This window comes from Oryza glaberrima, chromosome 6 (assembly GCF_000147395.1).
Source record: "Oryza glaberrima chromosome 6, OglaRS2, whole genome shotgun sequence".
Classification (NCBI taxonomy): Eukaryota; Viridiplantae; Streptophyta; class Magnoliopsida; order Poales; family Poaceae; genus Oryza; species Oryza glaberrima.
The window spans coordinates 7,375,446-7,398,025 of NC_068331.1; the positions used below are offsets into that span (position 1 = coordinate 7,375,446).

The following is a 22,580-nucleotide window of genomic DNA, read 5'->3' on the forward strand; positions in this document are numbered from 1 at the left end:
ATTAGCCTTTATTTATACGCATAGAGATACAAGGTATATATTCCTTTTACAATGTAACATAAAAAACCATGCTATCTATTATTAATTCATAATTGTACCATTGTTATTTCTGACAGCCAGTTTCAAAGGTTGGCAGGATAAGGGGGGATATATTCCACCATTTCCCTCCCGTGCAAGAAACAAATAAAGAGATCAATAAAAAGAGAGATAAGTAGTTACTGTAATCGGTGGTAACGAATTATAAACCAATTTGGTTTAGCCCCCGAGCCCCACCAGTGCACTTATATAAGGGGAGAGGCGTGAGGAAGAGAACGCCTAAGGCCAAATCAATCTCCAAGCGCTGGAAGTTGTTCATGCGGCTATTCCTGGCTAGTGTCGCTGGCCCTCCGAAGGAAGAAAACATTTACATGCTACATTAACACGCCATCGACAAAAAAGTTGATCAAGTCCGTGAACTACCTGCTGCTGCTGACTACCTCTACACCGCAACAAGAAGAAAATATCAGAAGCAGAGAAGAAGGAGAGAAGGCATCAATGGCATCACAAAACAATCAGTTACAACCATAATATTTAATTAAACTCTAACAAATATAATCAGCAGTGTTGTTGCCTTAGATGAGAGGAGGTGGCAGAGGTGGAGTAGAGGCAGGAAGTGGCCGAGGTGGAGTAGAGGCATGGGGAGGAGGAGGAGGTGGTGGCAGAATGACAGTGAGAGGGAGATGTGGTGGTGTGGTTTCTACGTAGATGAGCAAGATGAAGGAAACACGATCATGTGTGGTAGGACATGTGTGGTTCTAAGAAAAAGTTCTTAAAAACCGAGAAGAGATCATTTCACCAATAAGAGGATCCAATATCCTACAAAACCCGGTGAAATAAATCAGACGGTATTTTTGTGAGAAAAGATACACATTTTACTAATGTAGATATGTGGCATTTTTGAAGCTAGCTGGTGTGTTAATAGAGTATGTGTCATACTTGAGAAGGGGCGACCATAATAAATATTCAGAATTTGGACAAATCAAACAAACATGCATCTATTCTAGTATATTTTTATTTTTGAGATCATACTCCAATTTAGTTGCAGTAAGTGATAACCCATACACGCTACCAAACAAGGTACTATGTACCCGCGAAAGGGCATATAGCCTAGTGGTTATAAGAGCCTCGGTACCACCTTAGGTTCTGGGTTCGACTCCCCATGGGAGCGAATTTTCCATGATTTAACGGCTTTGTGCTTTCAGTAGTAGGCGATGTACCCGTTGACAGCAATACGCCTGTGGTGACTTCGTCAATCTCCAGGATAAATTTGCCGGCCCAGTTTTCGAAGATGCTCATAAGCGTAGGGTTTATGTGCGTATAGTCATAGGGGTGAGTATACGTGCGTTGTGAGTGTCTGTGTTGTACTGTGTAATTAAAAAAAAAAGCTACTACGTACCCCAGTGTGTTCTTTTTGTTTGACGTTGGTTAGTTCGAATTGAATTTCAACTAATCAACGTCAAATATATATAGTTAAGAGATAAGAGTCTTGTGCTGCAAAACGTCTGCAACTTTTCTGTTTTCTCATCTCTTATTAATTTATAAGCATAGTGGTAGTGATACAAGGAGAAACAAGCACTGTTCGTACTTTCAGCTGCTCTCGATCCGACTTGTCCGCGCCATTCCAAACACGATAAATGAGAAGAACTTACACACACAGAGACACAAATGTACATACCGCACATGTCCGAGGAAGAAACAAACAACACAAACGTACATGCATATATTGATGCTGCAACCCAGCTAGTGTTTTTTTTTTGGGGGGGGGGGGGGTGGGGGGGGGGGGGGGGGGTGAGAGGGGAATTAGGTTTAATAATTATATAGTACATAAATAATTATAGTATATATACTGCAAGTATCTCTAGCTAGCATCTTTTCTTTAAGGATATGACGATCCAAGCAAACTTTGTCTTCTCCATCTCAAGGTGGCTGGCAACACGGTGAGCATAGTCTGTGAACAGTGCACTTAATATGCCCTCTCCAAAATGGCTTGCAATTAGGGGCTCGGTTACGGCTCTAACACAGTTTGCGACATTGATTCCACTCAAGGCACTGTCGTGCACAATGTCACCTTGTGAGTCATCATAGGGATCCCAGTTGCACTCAAACAGATGCATATGGTCCATGTCAAACAAATTGACGCGATTCACAATTTCCTCCAACTCACCAACCGATGGACCATATAAAGGTAGATTGAAGGAGTCAAGCTTTTCCTTCTCCACGAGACCCTATTAAGTATTAATACACATCGAAAGTTTAGTTTAGATTTTATTAACATGGAAATCCCATAATTTTACTACACACACTGTCTCTAGGATAGTCATTTATCTATATTCTCTCTTTTCTAGATATTTAGAATATAGATAAAGGACTATTCTAGCTGTATTAAGTGAGAGTTAGTTGTTAATTGGTGGATAAGATTGGATGAAATTTGAGTTGATTAATATGGCAACCTATAATAGCTGTAAATCCGCACAGCCTAGCCCGGTAGGCCCACTTACACATAGCAATCTAGTTATACTTTTGTGCTCGTTTCATGTAAAAGGGTTAACTCAGAAGTTGTATGGTTAGAGCGACAAGGTTTTATAAGTTGGTTTTACTCTTGCTCAACTCGTAAGATAGTCACTCATAGGCTACATCCTAATTGGGCCCAGAGTGTCACACAAATAGTACACCAAAAATCTCTTATATCATGAATAAGATAGGAGAGGCAAAGTCCCTTATATTACAGGATGTAGGTATATATTTGGTTAACCAAGAATACTCCAATCACAAAATCTGTTGCACTTTAGGATGTGTGTAGTCAAACATCAAAATCATAAATTACTAATTAACGATATATGCAAAACTATTGAGACATGATATATATATGTAAAAAAAATGAAATTGATTAGTAGATTAGTCAAGAAGAATGCCTTTATGTAGACATATTTTCAATAACTTTCCATAGATCTATTTGAAGGAAAAGTTATGCTAAAACATATGCAGAGTGGGATCAAAGGAGTATATTACCTCAGCAACAAGAGATTGTAGTGATTTTCCAAGCAAACCAAAAATATCATTTACATCTCCACTATATGGGTCCTCACTCTTCCTTCCATAAATTGTTAGTACCATCCGCCCCCCATCCACTAGTTCCTCGTGGCGTAACTTGAGGAAGAGAGAGAAGTCCTTGATGAACTGCTCTTGGAATAGCTTCACCACGTGTAGTGGGGTAGTCTTGGTGATGTAGATGTTTTCTTCATTTAGATATGATTTTTGCTTCCCATTAAGTTGCTCCGGCACCTAAGGAAGTGATATAGCACTCTTAATATATAACATTATCATGACGATTATGTGACTTAATAAGAGTGGAGAAAATACATGTTTGAAACTTGAAAGAGCATTTTGCATTATACTATCATCAACATTACCTACCTGTGAGCGCCAATGAAGGGACAGCGAGGAGTGAAATAGGTGAACAGCTTGAGGAGGAAAAAGCCTGGTGTAATAAGATCCTGGTGCCCCATAGATATGGTATGCAGGTAGTATATCTCCTTTGTGATTTGATGCCCCCTTGAATGTGAATGTGTTCAATATCCGAAAGAGGTGGTTGAAGTCATTACCCGGTAGGTCATTTAAGAAGAACTGAAGATCCACCGTATCACTTTGTCCCAAATTGTTTTGGTGCTTCGTAAAGATGTTTATCACCTCAGAGACAAAATGTAATGTATTTTGTCCTGAAGAGCAGCCAAGGTCGGCAACAACCATGGTATTGGCTAGAAGAGTTGCGTACAGTTCTCGGATTGCCTTATCAAGGACAAACTTAGCCTCAATCATAGCTTTCGCCTAGCACCATATATACATACATGTCAAAATTCATTTATTATTATAATTAAACATTGGATCTTTAGAAAGAAAAGGAGAAGGATAGACCATCTAATATCTATGTATAGGAACTCTTTTTTTTTTTGTTAGATAGCGTAGTACTAGGAAAATACTTTTTACAGGCAGCCGGTAACCCATTTTACATGCTTTTAACCAACTGCCTGTGATAATAAACCTGTAGAAAACAAATATTTCCTATAGGCAGATTACACAGGCAGTTCTTTAAGACAGCTGCATACTATAAAGTACTTACATGGCATATGTAGGAGAGTTATGACAAACGAAAATAACGTCTAATTAATAGTGTTTGAAAGAGGTCCGAGCAACTTTCTACAATTAATCGAGACGCTGATCAGGGAGTAGTGTTCCAAATGGATCTATATGTGCACTCCATGCATCATGGATGGTGCAACTTAGTTTTTCCTTAATCATGGCATGGTACAAGTATTGTTGCCAATGTGAATTGATGCTATCTCATTGCTTATTACTTACATGCAAGCTGTTGACACACCAAGAGAGGGGGGGGGGGGGGGGGGTAAGGGAGGGAGAGAGATGGGTAGTTACTTGAACCCTGGAATTCTTGGCGTAGCTAATTTCTCCTTCCCCTCCAACCATGTGAAAGTCATGTTCTACGTTAACATTCATCGTGGTTGTGTGTTCCAATGGGAATAATAGCTAATACAATAATGTTGCACTGGCTCTCCCTTATGGTGTGCTATTTATAGAAATTAAGGCCAGGCAGATTTGTCATTTTCTAGAAGTATGAAACAAAAAGTAGGTGATTAGAGCCCAAAAAGGGAGAAAGTACAATTTGCAACCTTCTAAAAAGGTAACACACCTAGAGTAAATATTTATAATTTGAATAAAATAGAAATAAGAAAAATATGGAGAATAAGGGTGCTGGCTGAAAAGAGGAGGAATAGTAGATTCGTCACAAGGCGAGGCTGGCATCGTTCAAAGGTCACCCCCTCCCCCCGACAGCAGTGGCGGCTTGGCGCAGCTATAAACAAATAAGGAAGAGGCCTATGATGGTGAGGATGCCCCTTCCCCGGTGCGCTGGTGGTTCCTGGCGGCGAAGCCGATGATGAGGTGGTGAGGCGATGGGGTGCCGTGATGAAGGAGGTGAGGACGTTGATGTCGGCCGAGGTCAACGCAGATCGAGGTGATTGACGGGTTGGGGAGGAGCTTGAGGCCGCCGGCGTCATGAAGTCTAGATCCAAGTACTGAAGAGGTGGTGGTGAGATCTAAGTGAGGGTGGAGCGGTGGCAGTGAGAGCTACCCAGCACACAACAAAGACCACATTTGTTTAATATCATGTAGCAAATTTTGCCTAGGTTTTATAAACTTATTGTCATGTAAATTTTTGAAATCAAAGTTCTAAAGGTTAAACAAAAACATTCATTCCACTTTAACATAGTCACACTCATGTTGCTGTTGCCAAAATAGCACCCTCTTAATTTTAACACCACTTTAGGAAGGAGAATGAATTGTATTAGCTTGTTCCCCTGGTGTACCCTTTTAATTAATGAAAAATATAATTAATCAATGGCTTGTATAGGGGAAAAAATTTAACAGATAATTTAAATTAGGGGTCGGTCGGTATGTGTAGAACGGTTAACAGTGAGATCTTCACCTTACTAGTTATGAAAAATATTTGGTGACATATAAGAGAGGAGAGAAAATCTTAACATCGGCTTAACACCACCTCGTAACCTCTAAAAAAAGTTGCATGGCATCGGGATGACTAAGGAAGCCGAAGGAAGAGTGATAAAGTTTTCTTTGATGTGCTAATGGTTAGAGTCTTCGTCTTCTCATATGTTAATTTAGAGTGGTTACAAAAGTGGGTGTAAGAATATCGGTCTACAAAGAACGATATTAGGGAAACCATTGAGATTTTGATGAAGTAAAAAAGCTAGGACAAGGGTTTACATCGGCCGATCCATTAGAGGAAATAGATATAGGTGATGGAAATATACCAAGGCCGACTTTTGTAAACAAAAACATGAAAGCCGATTATAAGGTTAAGATAATCGAGTTGCTTAAAGAATACATTGATAGCTTTGCATGGGAGTACCATGAGATGCCGGAACTTAGCCCTGATCTTGTTGAACAATGGCTTCCGATAAAACCAGGATTTAGGCCTTATAAGAAACCACCTCGTCACTTTAATCCTCTATTATATGATCGGGTCAAGGAAGAGATAGACCGGTTATTGAAGGTGGGGTTTATTAGGCCATGTCGGTATGCGGAGTGGGTGTCTAGCATCGTTCTGGTTGAGAAGAAGGGAAGTGGTATGATTATTTGTATAAACCTACTCCTAAAGATGAATATTCTATGCCTATAGCCCACATGTTTTTTTTGAATGTGCCTATAGCGCACATGTTGATCAATGATTCTTTGGGACATAAGGTGATTAGTTTCTTGGATGGTAACGCCGGCTACAATCAAATATTTATGGCGGAAGAGGATATGTTTTGTTTTCACCCAATGGTACATGCTTTGAAACATCGGTTCGTTTGGAATATTTTTGTACAAATAATCAAGCCGAATATGATGCTTTATTATTTGGCTTACAAATATTGGATGCTATAGGAGATTTGGTATGGAAGACAATTTTTCCTTTGGGTTCTCGATCTAAGGAGTTCGGTAAATGGTCACCTAGTTGGGAAGGTCCTTATCGAGTGTGCGGGATTGTTCGAGGAAATGCATATTTTTTGGAGATACTTCAAGGAGAGCGTTTTCAGAGAGCAATCAATGGGAAATAGTTGAAGAAATACTTCCCGAGCGTTTGGTAAGATGCTTAGGAGGTCCTATGGCCGGTAATTGGATTATTGCCCTAATATAATATGTTCTATACTTTTAGATTCGTGATATTCATCAAAAAGGCAGGGGGCATGTATTTACACATAAATTTGGCACCTAGGTACAAAACAAGGAAAATTGCCAAGATTTGAGAAAGTTGCCGGTTTCCTCTACTAGGCTGGTCTGACCGCCGTGTATGGGCCGGTCTGACCTGCAGCATTTGGCCAGTCAGACCGGCAGAGTCCGAGACCGACTCTGTTTTCGTCGAGTCATGGGATTCCTTACTCGGGAGGCTATGTTTCTGGTTTTCTTTGGTTTTTACCCCGAGTTGGACGTGCAGGAGGGCCTGTAGAGGGTAAGACCAACCCCTATATAAGGGACAATGCCGGTTCAATTGTAATATACAACACACAATCTACATACAAGCTATTGAATCATTTTTTCTTATATCGCATATACTTTTCTAGATTAGTTCGTCCATCTTTGTCAATTTACATCGCAAATCGTCTGCCTTCACTGCAAGAATGCGAAATCCTTTGTAGATTTGTCCCGTAAACCTTCCGTTTGCCCACAAGACGGGTAGTTATCCATCGTTCTATCTAAATCGGCTCCGCTAGCCGGTTTAATCTATCAAAATTCATCTTAGTCTAGCTTTCCTATATCACCGTAAGGTGTTTAGGTGTCTCGATCGTGATTATCTTCTTCTAAAAAAAAGTTACCAACTCTTGCTAGATCCAAGAAATGACTGGCGAATTTGGTGACATGATTAATACAGTATACAGTAAGATTCGTTTCCTTTGTATAGCACGATATATAAAACCTTTGCTTGTGGACAAAACCATTTGCTTTTCTCACCATGTCAATTATCTGTCATCAGACCTGTTTAGTTCTGATTCTTTCGGAAGCAATTATAAAGTTATCCCCTCAAAAATCGTTTGTTTCCGCCATGTTTGCAATCAGATACAGCGTTGTGGACATTTTGGTTTATACTCCCTAAACGAACACTATCGGCCAGACACTGACAGCAGTTGCAGTAAGCCAGTAACTGTGCAGGCGAGCTGTCAAGACCGGATGATAAACAAAGCGAACTCGAGCTTGAGGCCTGCTTTTATCGAAAAGAAACTATGACCCTGTGTCCATGAGAGACCAATTTTCTTCAGTTGAAATGGACCAAAAACAGCCGTAATTTAATAAAACGAACAGGGAAAAGATAAAACAAATTTGCCACCCCTAGAAAAATAATATAATAATTTATTTTATTACAAACCATGCAGAATAAATACAATTAGGATTTTATAATTTACAAGCAATTCAATGATTTAATTGTTATAACATTGTGTTACACTTCTCTCTACTACTCTACGAATATTATGTAAGGCACCTAATAATAAATATTATGTACAAAATCAACTACCGTCATGTCAATACTTAAACTCAAAATTGTCCTGTGGTCATCCGAGGATGGATCTAATTAAATAAACAAAACAGATAAAAAATATTTACCCTAGAAAACAAATACAAATAATTGTTTCGGTTGCACATTTTATATATATACATAGCAAATAGTTCAGTTCAACAAGCAAGAGTGAAACGGAGTGAGAAATAAAAATAACCTTTTAGCAATCAATCTCCAACAACACTACAAAATATGTTCTTTGCTCGATCAGCTTAAGAGGAAGGGGATGAGCTATATACTAAGATCATAGGTGTAGGTTTTTAACTAGAGCCGACACATATGTTTGACAGCCATATAGGTACTGATTATTTAAATGAGTCCTCCAATGTCTACTTCTGGGAGTGAAGGTCTCAAAAGTATTGGTTCTAAACTGCGCCTCGGAACCAACCACTATGATGGGATAGAATAAAGGCAAATTTTGCTACGGGACATCGAGATTTCGTGGTTTTAGCTGCAAGACACTGCATAAAGTCACTTTTGGAGGAAAATACTCTGTAATCTTGGTTATTTGCAAGAGGACACCACGCTAATTATTTTAGTGTTTTAGTGCTGACTAGACGAGAGAGGGCCCACTTTTTGACGCGTCACGATAAAATTACCCCTGACACGCCGTGCGCTCAAGTGCATAGAGCACAGTGCAGAGCGCCGCTGTTGAGGTCTTCACCAGAGGGGGAGAGGAAGCCGGTGATGCCAGGAAGGAGGAGGGAAAGCCGACGAATGGATAGTGCCAACCGACGGCAGCGAGGGGAAGGAAAGCTAACAGAGGGGTTAGGGAAGCCAGCAGCAGCAGGGAGGAGGACACCCGCATCTAGGGTCGCCGAGGGCCACACGCCGCCGTAGCTCCCATCATGCACTGCCGGGGACGCCGAGGGCTGCGCACCACCCCAACGTCCTCTACTTGCCGTCGGAATCACCGCAGCTTCCTTCGTGTCGCCGCCGAAGCTCCCTCCCTCCATGTGCAGCGGCTACCTTCACGCGCACCTGCATCAGCAACGAGCCGAGCCGCACTGCACCCATGTGCACTGAGGGTAGCCAGACCATGCCACCACCCGCATGCACTGAGGGTTGCCGGGCTGTGGCACCGTGGCTGAGTCAGACGATGCCGGGAGGGAGTGTGATGTTGGGGAAGAATATGACTAGTGGACCCAGGGGTATTTTTAACCTTTCACACTGTTTATCTCTCCTATTCAACCAGAAATTAATATTTTAATGTCTGTGGTGTCCATCAGTAAATAACCTCATTTTCAAATGCATTCCTCCAAAAATCGACTTTTGATGTGTCCCAGAGCTAAACCACAAAGTCGCGGTTTCCTACAGCAAAATTTCCTTAGAATAAAATGTGCTAGCTTTTTGCTGGAACAGGCATCTTTCTCTGGCAGGAAAGATAGGTGAAGATTCAGTTAAAAACCGGCAACTATTTGGTCACAGAGGTGCCGGTTTCTAGCCGTTGGTGTCCCGTTGGCATGTGTTTAGGTGAAAAAAGTATTATAGGTATCAGTTTTAGTCCTTCTTTCAGTGCGTTTCAATAATAATGTTAGTGTATTGCTATATTACACGTCATCTAAACAGATTATTTTTTCTACTGGGTCAAAAACCTGATTACACTGATTTTTGGCCCGTTACTGGGCTTTCATGCAGGTGGCCTACTTGATTAATTATACTATCAGTCTCCGTACGGCAAGCCCTCCCATGCAAATATTGATCGATTCAGCAACAAAGAAACAAATAACAGGACAATAGTAAAGGAACTGGCTGTATAAAAATCGATGGCTACTGTTTCTGTTTCTGATAGTGGTTGATCAGTTACGGCCAAACGTGGGGAGGGACCACTAGAATCGTTGGTGTATGATATTTCACTCACCATTTAAATCCTGATGTTTATAAATATTAAACATGTAACTGGGCTTTCAATAAGATTTTAATAAAATTAGGGATGTGATGATGGTTTCCGTCTTTTATAGCGTGTGACTATTTTATAAATTTTTTAAATAAGACGGACGGTCAAATGTTGGATACGAAAACTGACAAGTGCACTTAAAATGGGACGAAGGGACATTGCATACGAAAACCCACGGCGACACGGCATTTAACAAGTTGAGAACTACTCAAGTCTATCCAACTATATCCAGTTTCCATTCAAGCGTACGTATAGCAGGACGACCGGCCGGGTGATCAGTCTGCATCCTCGGCAGTACGAGAGCGATGACGCGTAATCGAGAGGTTCAATTAAACAATTGATCACGCGTAAGTCGTGACCTCGTGTGACAATGGCACGATCTAGCTAGATCCACGAAAATGGCGGAGAATTTAGCGAGATGATTAATATTCAGCTGTTTCGGTGTCGCTAGCGACAGTGGGACTGAAGGGAAGACGGGACCGTAGATCGATTATCCATGTTGAGGCGCGACGAGATTTTAGTGCGTGGTGTCGGCAGATGTGGGTCAAGATGTAACATGTCCCCTGACGTCTTCCGCCATCTAGTGTTCTATGTACTATACTGTACTGCTAATTAATTAAACAATTAGAATTACTAGTCGCCTACCCATGCGTTGCACGGGTTATTGTTGCTGGCGTTATAAAGAATAAAAAATTCATAATTTAATTATATGCCGACATTTTATGTCATGTTGGAATTTTCATTTAGTTATTTTACTAATTTAATTTATAAATTGGAAATTAATAAGTACGGAGTTTGAAGTCTCAATTATCCCTTATTACTTTTGAAATTGTAACTAATAAATATTAAGCAGTTCCTTGGTTTTGTGTGAATTTGCAGTTTTCCTTTGTAAAAAATTATAGTTTTCCTGTCTTAAAAAATACATTGTTCCTTTCTTAAAGAATAAAGAGTTTTCCTATGATTTTAATTACTGATCATACGCAGTGCCCACACTCAAATTAACGAAGTAGTCGATCTATTGCAAATTCTAGACTGATCATACATTGTCACGTTGCTATAAAACGTAAATCACATAACAGAACTGGCCTATATTCAGCAAATCACACTGAGATGTGCAAGAGGGGAGAAGCAACAGAAGAAACAAAAACATTACGTGCAAGCTACCTGCGGATGCGCATAGAACATGTCGAACCTTTGTAGAGTTTTCAGCTTAAAAAAATAATAAAATCACACCTCAGATTTAGCTGGGAAGGATCATCCCTGATATAATCAGCAGCATTTGGAGCCCAAATCAGAACGAAGTGCATTTAGAACGTCTCCCATCTTTCAAGCGGAAGTCTCATGTGCTCATGTACGTTCCTATTTGCTCACAGTCCGATTGGATTGGATGGAGTCCGAATTCGTAACTGATCAGGATGAAGCGCGACGGGAGCTGCTTTTCGTGATACTGTCTCGCGTTCTGTTCTTTTTGTTGCGAGAGACTCAGATTGGATTTTTTTTTCAAAACGCAAATTGGATGAGCTTTCAAATAGGCCTTGGATTGGCTCTGAAAGAAGCCCATAATATTAAACATAGTGATCAATGGTCGAGATGTTGCGATCTAGTTAATCAAGGGCTAGATTTTTCTGGTTAATATATATAAGAGCTCATAGCAAGTACCCAATTAGTATATGTATGTATAGATAGATAGATAGACGTACGGGTATAGGCAATAACAGATTGGATTTTTTTTCAAGATGGGCTTTCAAATAGGCCTTGGATTGACTCTTAAAGAAGCCCATAATATTAAACATAGTGATTAATGGTCGAGATGTTGCGATCTAGTTAATTAAGGGCTAGATTTTTCTGGTTAATATGGGAGCTCGTAGGAAGTGCCTAATTAGTATAGGTATAGATAGATAAATAGATAGATATTGATATAGATATAGATATAGATAGATAGATAGATTTCAGAACCAATATAACAAATATGGATTACGGAGAAGTATCGATCGATCATATATCACTCATAAAAAATACATTATTTAACGGATAATTATGGCAAATCATATGTGGAAAAGCAATTGATATTTAATCTTATTCTCATCTCAGAGGAAATATGGGGGCTGCTAACACTATTAAAAAAGGATTTTTTGCAGATGGCCTGAAAGGGGTTTTCGCATGCAGTAGGGCTAGACGCACGCACCGAATGGTCTGCGAAAATCACTATTTGTACCCGCACGTGAAAATCTATCGTCAGCACACAAAAATAAAAATCCGAAAAAAATAAAAACCAAAAAATACAAAACCCTAACCCTAGAAGCCGCCACCGTCCTCCTCGTTGTCGCCATCGTTGCTGGAAGCCGTCGTTGTCACCGTCGCCATCGACCTCATCCTCATCGTCGTCGACATCGTCGTGGGGGCGTAGGGGGCTAGGGGCGGCTAGGTCATCCCGCTCCCGTCGTTGTCATTGTCACCGGAGCCGGATCCGACGCCCCCGTGCCTCCCCACCACCGGATCCGCCGCTGCTGCGCTTCCCCACCGTCTGATCCGTCCCCACCGCACATGGGGAGGCAGCCGCCCTCGGATCCGCACCGTCGCATGCCTCCTCCGCCTTCCACTGCCGTCAAGAGGGAGTAGAGTGGAGAGGAGGAGTGGGGGAGAAGAGGAAGATGCCATCGCTACCGCCGCCACTGGAGCCTGCTCCCGAGACGGACGAGTGGGGAGTGGAGTGTGGTAGAGGAGTGGGAGAGAGAGAGTGTGTGTTTGTGTGCTGGGAGAAGAGAGGAGTGGAGTGGGGTGATGGGAGAGAGAGAGGAGTGGAGAATAAAAATTTGCATGCGGGAGAGTTAAGAGCCCCAGATGCCAAAATACCCTTATTTTAAGTGGATTGTCTGGAAAAATGGATTTTTTTATATGGATGTCTTAGGAGCCCTATTGGAAAATGAGATTTTATTTTTACAGATGCGGATACTTATGGTCTGTCTGTAATCTATTGGGGTGCTCGTCCAGAATTTTTTTTTTTTTGTAGTAGTGTAATTCGTGCAGCCGCATGGCAAACTGAACTCATACATGCAGTACCCCATAGGGGGTAGGACTTGAGATCCACACATATGATGTTTTTATTCAAAATCTCTTATCTACTATTATAAAAATTGAATATGTTTTCGTAAAAATATTAGTACGTCATCAATGTTAGAGTTGGTTTTTAGTTGGTTTTATGTTACCTGAATCCAATTTGATGTGAGTCTAGAATAACTATTAATCACACTATCCCACCACCCCGTCCTGCACGCCTCCACTTGGCAAAGGGCTGTCAAAAAAGCTCGAGGCTCGCGAGCAACTTGAGCTTGGCTCGTCCTAGGCTCGATTCGAGCTCGGCTCGAGCTCTAAACGAGCCGAACGCGAGCCTGAGCAAAAGCTCGAGAGTTTTACCGAGCTAAGCTCGAGCTTCTACCGAGCTTGACTGTGTATAGTTTATATTGCATGTTCACCTTTTATATATTAGTAGCACAATATATTTATTTTAGTCATTTCTACTCTTTTATTAGTGTGATTAACTAGAAAATAATTATATTTATCAAGAGGTTATCATTAAGATATATATTATACTAGTTATGGCCGAACTCGGTAACCGAGCTTGCCTAAAAGCTCGAATGTGCAATAGGCTCGGCTCGAGCTTGTGTCGAGCTCGAGCTTAGGCAGCCGAGCTCGTTGAAAGCCCTAACTTGGTGGCACGCGCCTCTACCCCGATCGGCATCTTTTTTCTATTTTATCCTTTTTTTTTCTCCTGATCATCTTGTCCTCTCCCTCTCCATTCTATCTCCTCTCTTTTATCCTCCTTTTCTTTTTTTCCCTCTTTTTCTCTTCCAAATTCCTCTCATAAATATCTTCCTTTTAAAATTATCATTAAGTTGTGTATAAGGAAAGTTTGTTACTTTGCAAATAATTTCCATCTACAGGTGAAAAACTTTCACTAATTGAATAATCAAAATTTAAATATTTGATCAATGACGTATAGCAGAACACACACGTGTCAACTTATGGAATAGCCATATGATCGATTTGAGGCTACCCATATGTGTAGTAATGGATTTTTTTTGTGATGATGAATGAAGCGAGCACAACTGAGTACAATACTATACATGATTTCTGACTTTGTATTACTATTGTTTTGTTTGTCTTGTTTCGGTTTGCCGTTTAAATTGGCAGAGTTTTTATTAATCATGAAAATTATCTTCCCCTATTGCAACGCATAGGCATTTTTCTAGGCTGAATTAAAACTAAAACTCAGTGTAAAAAAAAGCTTTCGATATGAAATATGAAACTTCCAACTAAAATATCAAATCTTTCATCTAAAAAATGACAAAATTTTCAAGTAAAAATCTAAAAACCTTTTAAGTTGTGGGCTAAACTTCCAGTTCAAATATTTTTTTAAAAAAAATCAATTGAAAAACTCAAAACTTTCTAACCAAAATCCCTATACTTTCAAATCAAAAGTATTTCAATTGAAATGTTTCAACTAAAAAAAATCAACACTTTCTACTCAAATCAGTGGAAGTTTCTACAGATACTCCTATCTGGGTCTGATAAAGAGGAGGAAAAAATGGGCACTGACATCTCACTAGGAAGAATGAGGCCACGGTTGTAAGCATCTCGTCGTGGTAGTCTAGTAGAGGAAGAGGCAGTAGGGCGAATCAGCAAGGGAGGAGATCATCGGAACACAAAAGTCTAGGCTTACTGGTATGCCGTGGTGGAGGAGGCGGGGTAGGGGGGAGCAACATGTTATTGAAGAGATGAAAAAGACAATGTCCTACAAGCCACTAGGATGCGATTAGCTTGCCATCGTCTGGTTTAAGAGAAGGTAAAGGAGTAAGTAGATGGTGCCCAAGTCAGTTGTGTCACCGGGTAAAGACAGAACAGTAACCATAGAAGGAAGAAAAGAATCATAGGAGGAACCACGGATGAAGGGATTCGAGCGGTGCGGAAAAAGGATAAGTGGATAAGGTGTGCACTAATTTAGTTGCGCGGGAACGTGTAAAATATTGATTCCTGAAGAAACATAGCAGGTAACTGAGGCAGTGATACTTTAGCATGATAAAAAAGTTCAGTAAATCAGCAAATAACTTGACGGTGGTACTTAATTTTTAGTGGTAGCAAGAAACACATTCGACCATGCGACTAATCTATGCATTGATCCTTTCGGGGAACTTGGATGTTTAATTTTGATGCTACTGAAATTAATAGCACCATGTAAGATTAGGAAGCTAACATAAAGGTAGAAGAAGCAAAATTGTTAGATTGTAATCTATCAATCACTTTTTTTAACATATATTCTTTCTAATGGCGAAACAAGTAAGGTTCCAACCTTAAATGTTAAAAAAAGAGAGAATGTTTTGGTCTAAATGCTTACCTACATGAAATAAAGTGTGCTTTGGTTTAAATTCTTACGTACCAATGTGAAATTATAAATTATATATAATGTATTTAAGCACAATGATGCATCTAGATTAATAAAAAAATAAAAAAACAAAGCAAATCAATAATTGAACTTCACTTGTATAAAAGTTGCATTTTTTTTATAGAGAAATGACACGGGGATAAAAATAAGACGTGACGCTCCATTGCATTTCCGAACCTCCTGCAGAGCCTCAACTCATACAGGTGGGACAATCTATGCTGTTGCGAGTACACAGACGTGAATGAAGTCTCTATCAATGGCATTTCGTTGTGTGTGGGTATATCTCATCCACCGTTGGCGACAAATCAAACAAGTCCTCTCGTATCACGACAATATATTGATTTCTCTCATTATGGAGGCCTAGTTTGCCACCAATGATCTCTGTCTGGCCACGCATGTGGTGACGCCAGAGGTAGAAGGCGGATCCATCCACCATAGTGGAGGAAGAAGGCAGATAGATATAACCACTCTAGAAGAAGACAGATCCAATCATTGAAATAGAGGAAGAAGCCGCATGATGGGCTTGTTTCAGGCCATCATTTATCCATTTTGCTGTATTTGAGCATTTCATCATCTTTTTACTAGGATTTTGTACATATCTGCACTATGTTTTCTTCGATGTTCTACATAACAGGGCGTTGCAATCAGTGCATCTGATCAAACTATTTAGAAATATATTTCATTGAGTGATGAAATATTTGTTTGATGATATTTCGTCGTTTCATACATCAAGCAAACAAGATCGCATGTATGCGGTACAATCACATATATCATATATGTGAGCATGATTGGTGCATACGTATGTTGATGGAATTAATAGATGGGCTAAGGCCCATTCAAAGATTAATTCTTTAGAAAATCACAAAAACCCACCTCATGGGATGGCATTCATATGGAGTTTAGTACCACCTTGCTTATTCTAGGAGAGGGGGACCTCTTTAAAAGGGAGGATGCCCTCCTAGTCACTTGAAACATGTGTGGTGGAGAAAGGAGGTGAAACACACGCGCGTGCTCGCTCGCCTCGCCTGGCAGGGTCGAGCAGGTCTCCAGAACCCTCTGCTGACGTTCCTGTATGCCACCTCGGTACGTGTTCGACATGTTACGCATATTTGATCTTTTCAATGCCACCTCGGTACGTGTTCGACATGTTACGCATATTTGATCTTTTCATGTTTTACTGCTTAGTTTACATGTGTAGATCTTTCAATCTAGTTTACATCTGCAATGTCATGATTTATTTATGGAATAAATTAAATTATTATGTGCTTATAATTTCAACATATGTATGTACGAGGCTAAGAAGAAAAGAACCTAACAAAACAAAGACTTGAGCCGAGAAGGCTAATCTGCGACCAGCCGCGTGCGCCCTCTCCCTCGTGACTGCACACGTGTCACGCGCGGAGAGAAGGGTGGCGGACAGCCCGTGGTTTTTTTTTTCACAGCGCACGGTTTCTTTTTATTTCTTTTTTTTCCTTTTTTTCTTTTCATATCTTTTCAGTATTTTCGGTTTTTTATACGTACATATATAAATTTTGTATACGTGTATAAAAAAATGTATATGCATATTTTTTAAGATTTTATACGTACGTGCATACAAAGTTTTATACGTACATATAAAAACAAAAAAAATACACGTATACAAACTTTGTATACTACAGAAAGTTTATATATCCGTATATAAACTTTTGTATACGCTTATACAAAGTTTTTATATATAGTATATATACTAGCAAACATGCCCGTGCGTTGCAACGGGTGAAAAAAACGTAATGATAATATACGTTTTTCATTCATAATCATGTCGATGACAATCAGAAAATTGGAACATCTTAAATGTAATAGCCCAACCTCGATGATGGCAACCTTACGATGTTTGCTTTACCTAAAATAATTGAATTGTTCATATAACAACATGCATATAATCTAAAATATTCTTTTAATCTCATTCTTGCAACCAATCAAATCCTAGCCTCGTATGGTCAAGTCTACACAAAATAGAGTCACTGTGCACTCTTCTCTAAATAACAATTAAAAATGTTTATTTTCTAAGATTATTTTCATATAATATGTTATCAATAATAATAGCTATACTTCAAAAAAATAGTATGATAATTGCCTATAAAGATGTGCAGGGTCTCCACTATAGGAGAATAGATGACAAACAAAAGTCATGTAGGAGATGGAAAAAAGTCGACGGAGTTGGATTCGTTTCGATTTTTCTTCCCTTTTTTGCCTTTTTTTTATCGGACAGGTTTTTTTTGCCCCGTTCTTTTATCCGACTTTTTTTTTATTTTTTTCCTGGTTTTTTTGCTCGGTTTTCTTTTTTCGCCCATTCGATTTTTTTTACCGCGTCACATATAATATCTTTTTCTTTGGAATCGGATATTTTTTTTATCTTTTTCGCCCTTTTTTTACCGCGTTGACAGAGTCGGATTTCCATTTTTCTTCCCCTTTTTTCTTTTTTTGATCGGACAGATTTGTTTTTTTTCGCCCCGTTTTTTATCGGACTTTTTTTTATTTTTTTCGCCCGGTTTTTTCGCTCGGTTTTTTCGCCAGTCCATTTTTTTACCGTATCACATATAATTTCTTTTCTTTGGAATCAGAAAATTTTTAAAATTTTTTGCCCTTTTTTTTACTGACTCGTTTCATTTTTTTCCGCTTTTTTTCCGTATTTTTTTTGGGTCGGATATTTTTTTTTCTCCCGTTTTGTTCGCTCCGATTTTTTTTGGATCGGACTGTTTTTTCACCAGGTTTTTTTGGCTCGTTTTTTTGGTCAGGTTCCTATTTTTTTTGGGTCGGACAGAATTTTATTCCCGCCCTTTTTTTTATCGGACTTTTTTTTTCTCTCTTTTTTTTCACTCCGTCTTTGGATCGGACTTTTTTTCGCCCGGTTTTTTTTTCTCAGTTTTTTTCGTCCGATTTTTTCGTCAGACGATAGAAGCCCCTCTTTTTTAAGTAGTAGAGATAGACATGGAGAAGAGAGACTAGAGGGAGGCAGCTGATCGCGCGCGTGCGCGGCCGCGCGACTAGCTGCGCATCAGCGCGCCCCGACTTGAGCGACATGTGAGAAGCTTGTACAGTTATACGTGAGTTCTCGTGGCCGTGCACCTACCGTATATGTATACTTATATGTATGCCGGATGGTTTTCCATGGGTTTAATTAAAGCAGCGGCAAGCTGGGACTAACACCGAAGCTGCATATATGGGCCGGCGGCCTGTTGTAGGTCGTTGCCATTTGGCGAGAAATCCTGGCCGCGTACGCGTACAGGCGTGGATATCCGGCCGCATATACACGATGAGCGTGAAGCGCAACTACAGGTCGCCGGCCCACAGTATATCCGCAGCAATGGCGCCCGGAGGCTTCGGAGCAAACCAACGCGTGGCCGCGGCGGCGCCGAGGAGTGCGCGGCCGGTGCTGGTTAGGGTTACTCCTGTGCCTATAAAAAGGAGGCCATCGACAGGCGCCATTCCACACAGATCATCCACTGCCATTCCTTTCATCTCCTCACACTACACATAGCCATTTCACATACACTCCACAGCACAAGTGCACAACCACAACATCCACCTCCGATTCAGAATCATCCACACCTTCATCGATATTCAGCTACAGCCCATCTACACCTCGCGACAGCACAGCCATCGATATATCGTCCTGGTGACAAGGCGCTGCACGCCGGTGGCCGGACAGAACGCGTGGACAGCGGCTGCGCAGAACACGGAGGGGAGCGCGTACGTAGTCAGCCATCGCCATGGATATATATAGCTTCTTGAGTCTTCTTCTTGTTTTCTCTCTTTCAGTTCAGTTCATCATGCGTGCACGAGATGGCGACGAGACGAGTTGCCGGTGCTGCCTGCCGGAGATCGTGTTGGTCCCTCTCGTCGGAGACGCCGGCCACCAGTGACACATGTACCTGCTGCCGCGACGTCCTCGCCTCGCCGGCCGCAATCTCTACCTCACGACGTCTCTAGCTGGGCGATGTGATATGTCATCGAGACGCTGGACGTCGTCAACTTGCCGGTCGCAGCCTCCTCTTCGCGACACCACCAACGTCTGCTTGCCCTCGTCGGCTTTGCCATTTTCCTCACACTCATCGTCGAGCCGCTCGAGGAGAACATCAGCCGGAGCGCCAACACTCACGCCCGCACGGTGTCATCTACTCCATCCGTGCCATCAACCGTTTCGTTGAGTCGCCGAAGTGCTGCCAAGCAGTGCTCGCCTTTGTCGACTAATCGCCATCGTGACGCCACCACTACTGGAGAAACCATCTTTTGGTCGGTCGACCAAATTCTACAATAGTCCAGGCTCCATTAAAAATCGGGACAAAAAACAATTTTTAGTCCTGGTTTATAAAAGCAACGGGACTATTTGAACCAACCAGGACTAACCGAGACTAAACTTTAGTCCCGGTTAGAAAACCGGGACTACAGGGGTTACCAATTAGGAGTACAAAGCATTTCTCCAGAAGTGCACCTCGTCGTATCGTGATGGAGATCGTCGGAGTAGCCGCGGACGCCGCCTCATGCCGATTCAGGAGGTCTTGTTGACAACAACGCGGATGCCGCCAAGCTGCCCTGATGAGGACATCCTCCACTATTACCCGCTGGCAAAGACACCAACGTTGGACAGCGACCGTGTGAGGCTCTAAATAATCCCACCTTGCTTAGCTTGGGAGGAGGAAGCTACCTTAAAAGAGAGAGCCACCCTTCCCCTATTGGACTAGTCTTTTAGGGAGATTGGGCCTTTCCCTGAGTGGGTGTCCCTAAGAACTGTTAGGGTCCGCGCAATCTTAATTTGTTGGGCCTCGGCCAACCCCACCTAGGCCGGATTGTTATCATTCCCGCGTCTGTGAAGCAGGGTTTGAAATTTCAGTTCGAAATTTCCAAAATTTTGCCCCCACTAAAATGCTCACATCTCGCCCGAAAATTTCGTTTTTTTGCAATTTTTTATGAAATTGGTCAAATTTTATTCAAATTTATTCAAAATCTATCAAAAATTCAAAAAATTTCGTACGAAATTTTTCCGAAATTTCAGAAATTTCGGTTCTATCGCCTACCAGCGACAGAAATGTTGATTTCGAAATTTAAAACCATGTTGTGAAGACCATAGAGTCATTGAAGCACTACCAAGCGGTGCTCGTCCATGCCATCCCATCAGAGGCCGCCGGCCGGCATGCCATCGTCATCATGTCAGATTGTCGGTCGATCGCCGCCTACGCTACCTGTCCCCATGGAGCGGAGCCGCTGTCAACCGTGAGGTTATCTCGTCTTCCTTGTGGGCAACGCCCTAACGCTTGTCGTACCTGTCAGACCACCGTGATGCCATCCGCCGAGTGCCATCCCGCTGAAGAAGGTGGCCGACGTGCATGCCGACATCGTCGCACCGAGGATGCCGCCATTGTGACCGCTGCAGCACCACCTAAAAGACACGATGGTGTCTTCGGACGCTACTGCTAACGTCGTTTGTCGAGTGAGTGTTGGGGAATAACCCCATACTTAGGATGTTGCATAAACTAATGTATAAAATGACTAAAATACCCCTAAAAGGGTGTTGTATATGCATAGTAAATCAATGGCAAAGAAGTAATTTTCTGTTACATATGAATAAAAGGAGCCCTCCAAGGGCAAGAGAGGGAGATCTCTTCCCCATTCCATTGATTCTGACCCTCTTCCATCCACTCTCCTGGTCCACACGGGACCAAGCTTGGGTTTTCTCCTATGGGAGAGATGCCCTTGCCATGTATGTTGGATTTTGCAACAACAATGAGGAGTGAGGATGTCTCACTGAGAGTCCACTGGCTGGCGACACCTTCACGCTCGTCGCGGTCTCTTTGGGCGTCGTCGATGACTACTCAATCATCCTTGCCGGCACTGCCTCCTTCTTGACGTGTTCTCTCCATCTTCATCGCCGCAGGCGTCGCGTCATGCATCCGTGTGGTCGGGGTTTTCCCGTGAAGCCACTGGCCAAGTCATCCGCGAAGGTCCCCGGAGATGAGCGCGTCATATATAGACGGAGCCATATATTGTGACACAATCCTCACATGCTAGTGTTGTACACTGCATTGTGTGTATGCTTGTGCATGCATGCAACTGTACACTACAGTGACACACAAAAACAATCAAATGCTTTATTACTAAGCTATACTCACTTGGCTGTGGGGATGTGTATCGCTATATACTAAGTGGAGTCCGCTATCTGCACCTACCATCTCCAACGACTTCTCCCTTTCCTAATATAATCCCGACTCAACTGCTGTGACATCAAGCTATTCGAGCTACGCAGCTCCACGCATGTCTTCATCAAGCAATCTACACCAACATGTCGTTTAAGACTGAGGAGGCTAGACGACGAGGGCGGGTGAAGACGATGCTAAGACTATTTCACCAAAATCGGCGCACGGACCGACGAGGCCGTGGATCGCTGCTGGCTCCCACATCTGCACATCTACCACAATCACACCATGTATGGAGAGTGCGAAGCGAAGAAGACCATAGACAGCTTAATCGGACGTTCTCTCGCAGGCCTAGACCTACGGAGGTAATTAACTAGGAGCTTCTCGAGCACCCGCATCGGCTGGACACCGAAGGGTACATCGGCAAGGAGCCAATATGAGCCCAAGAGGATGCAGCCACTGCAGCAGCGAATGTCCCTGCCCCGTTTTCGAACATCCCTGAACAAAGAGCTCGCAACTGGGCGCGGGCATGGGGTAAGGTCAACCCGAACAACTCTGTCACATTTGAGAACAAAAGTGCTGCCGTCGTCTATCAGGAACTAGTGAGTTCACTACTTAACCTAACTAATTACCGTTCGCATGAAGTAGAAGTTTGTATAAACGATTCTTGTTTTTATAGTTGGGTTGGTTGCTGAACAAGCTTCACAAAGCGAGGTTGAGTCCACGCCGAAGAGGCGCGAAGATGACATCCTCACAAAGGCGCTCGGAACCAAAGAACATCCTGGCCGGACTCGGGGAATTGGCAGCGATGTGCCCTGGAAGCATGGACTGCCGCAATACAGCTCCCAATACAGGAAACAGAAAGTCTCCAAGGAAGAGAGGGACGCTCGTTTGAAGGCCGAGCTTAAG

At 41.9% G+C, this 22,580-nt stretch overlaps 1 protein-coding gene across 2 annotated transcripts; it reads right to left on the reverse strand.

Moving 5' to 3' along the window:
• Positions 1 to 395: 395 nt before the first annotated feature.
• LOC127777634 (anthranilate O-methyltransferase 1-like) lies at positions 396 to 4,554 on the reverse strand. 2 transcript variants are annotated; one of them, XM_052304237.1, is made up of 4 exons: positions 4,468 to 4,554; positions 3,454 to 3,864; positions 3,049 to 3,321; positions 396 to 478 (listed from the first exon to the last, which is right to left on the reverse strand). In XM_052304237.1, the coding sequence occupies exons 1-4, from the start codon at positions 4,546 to 4,548 to the stop codon at positions 473 to 475; spliced, it is 771 nt and encodes a 256-aa protein (XP_052160197.1). In that variant the 5' UTR covers positions 4,549 to 4,554; the 3' UTR covers positions 396 to 472. The 2 variants fall into 2 exon arrangements, with proteins under 2 accessions (XP_052160197.1, XP_052160196.1); XM_052304236.1 differs by lacking the exon at positions 396 to 478 and adding an exon at positions 1,834 to 2,264.
• Between the last annotated feature and the right edge of the window lie 18,026 nt (positions 4,555 to 22,580).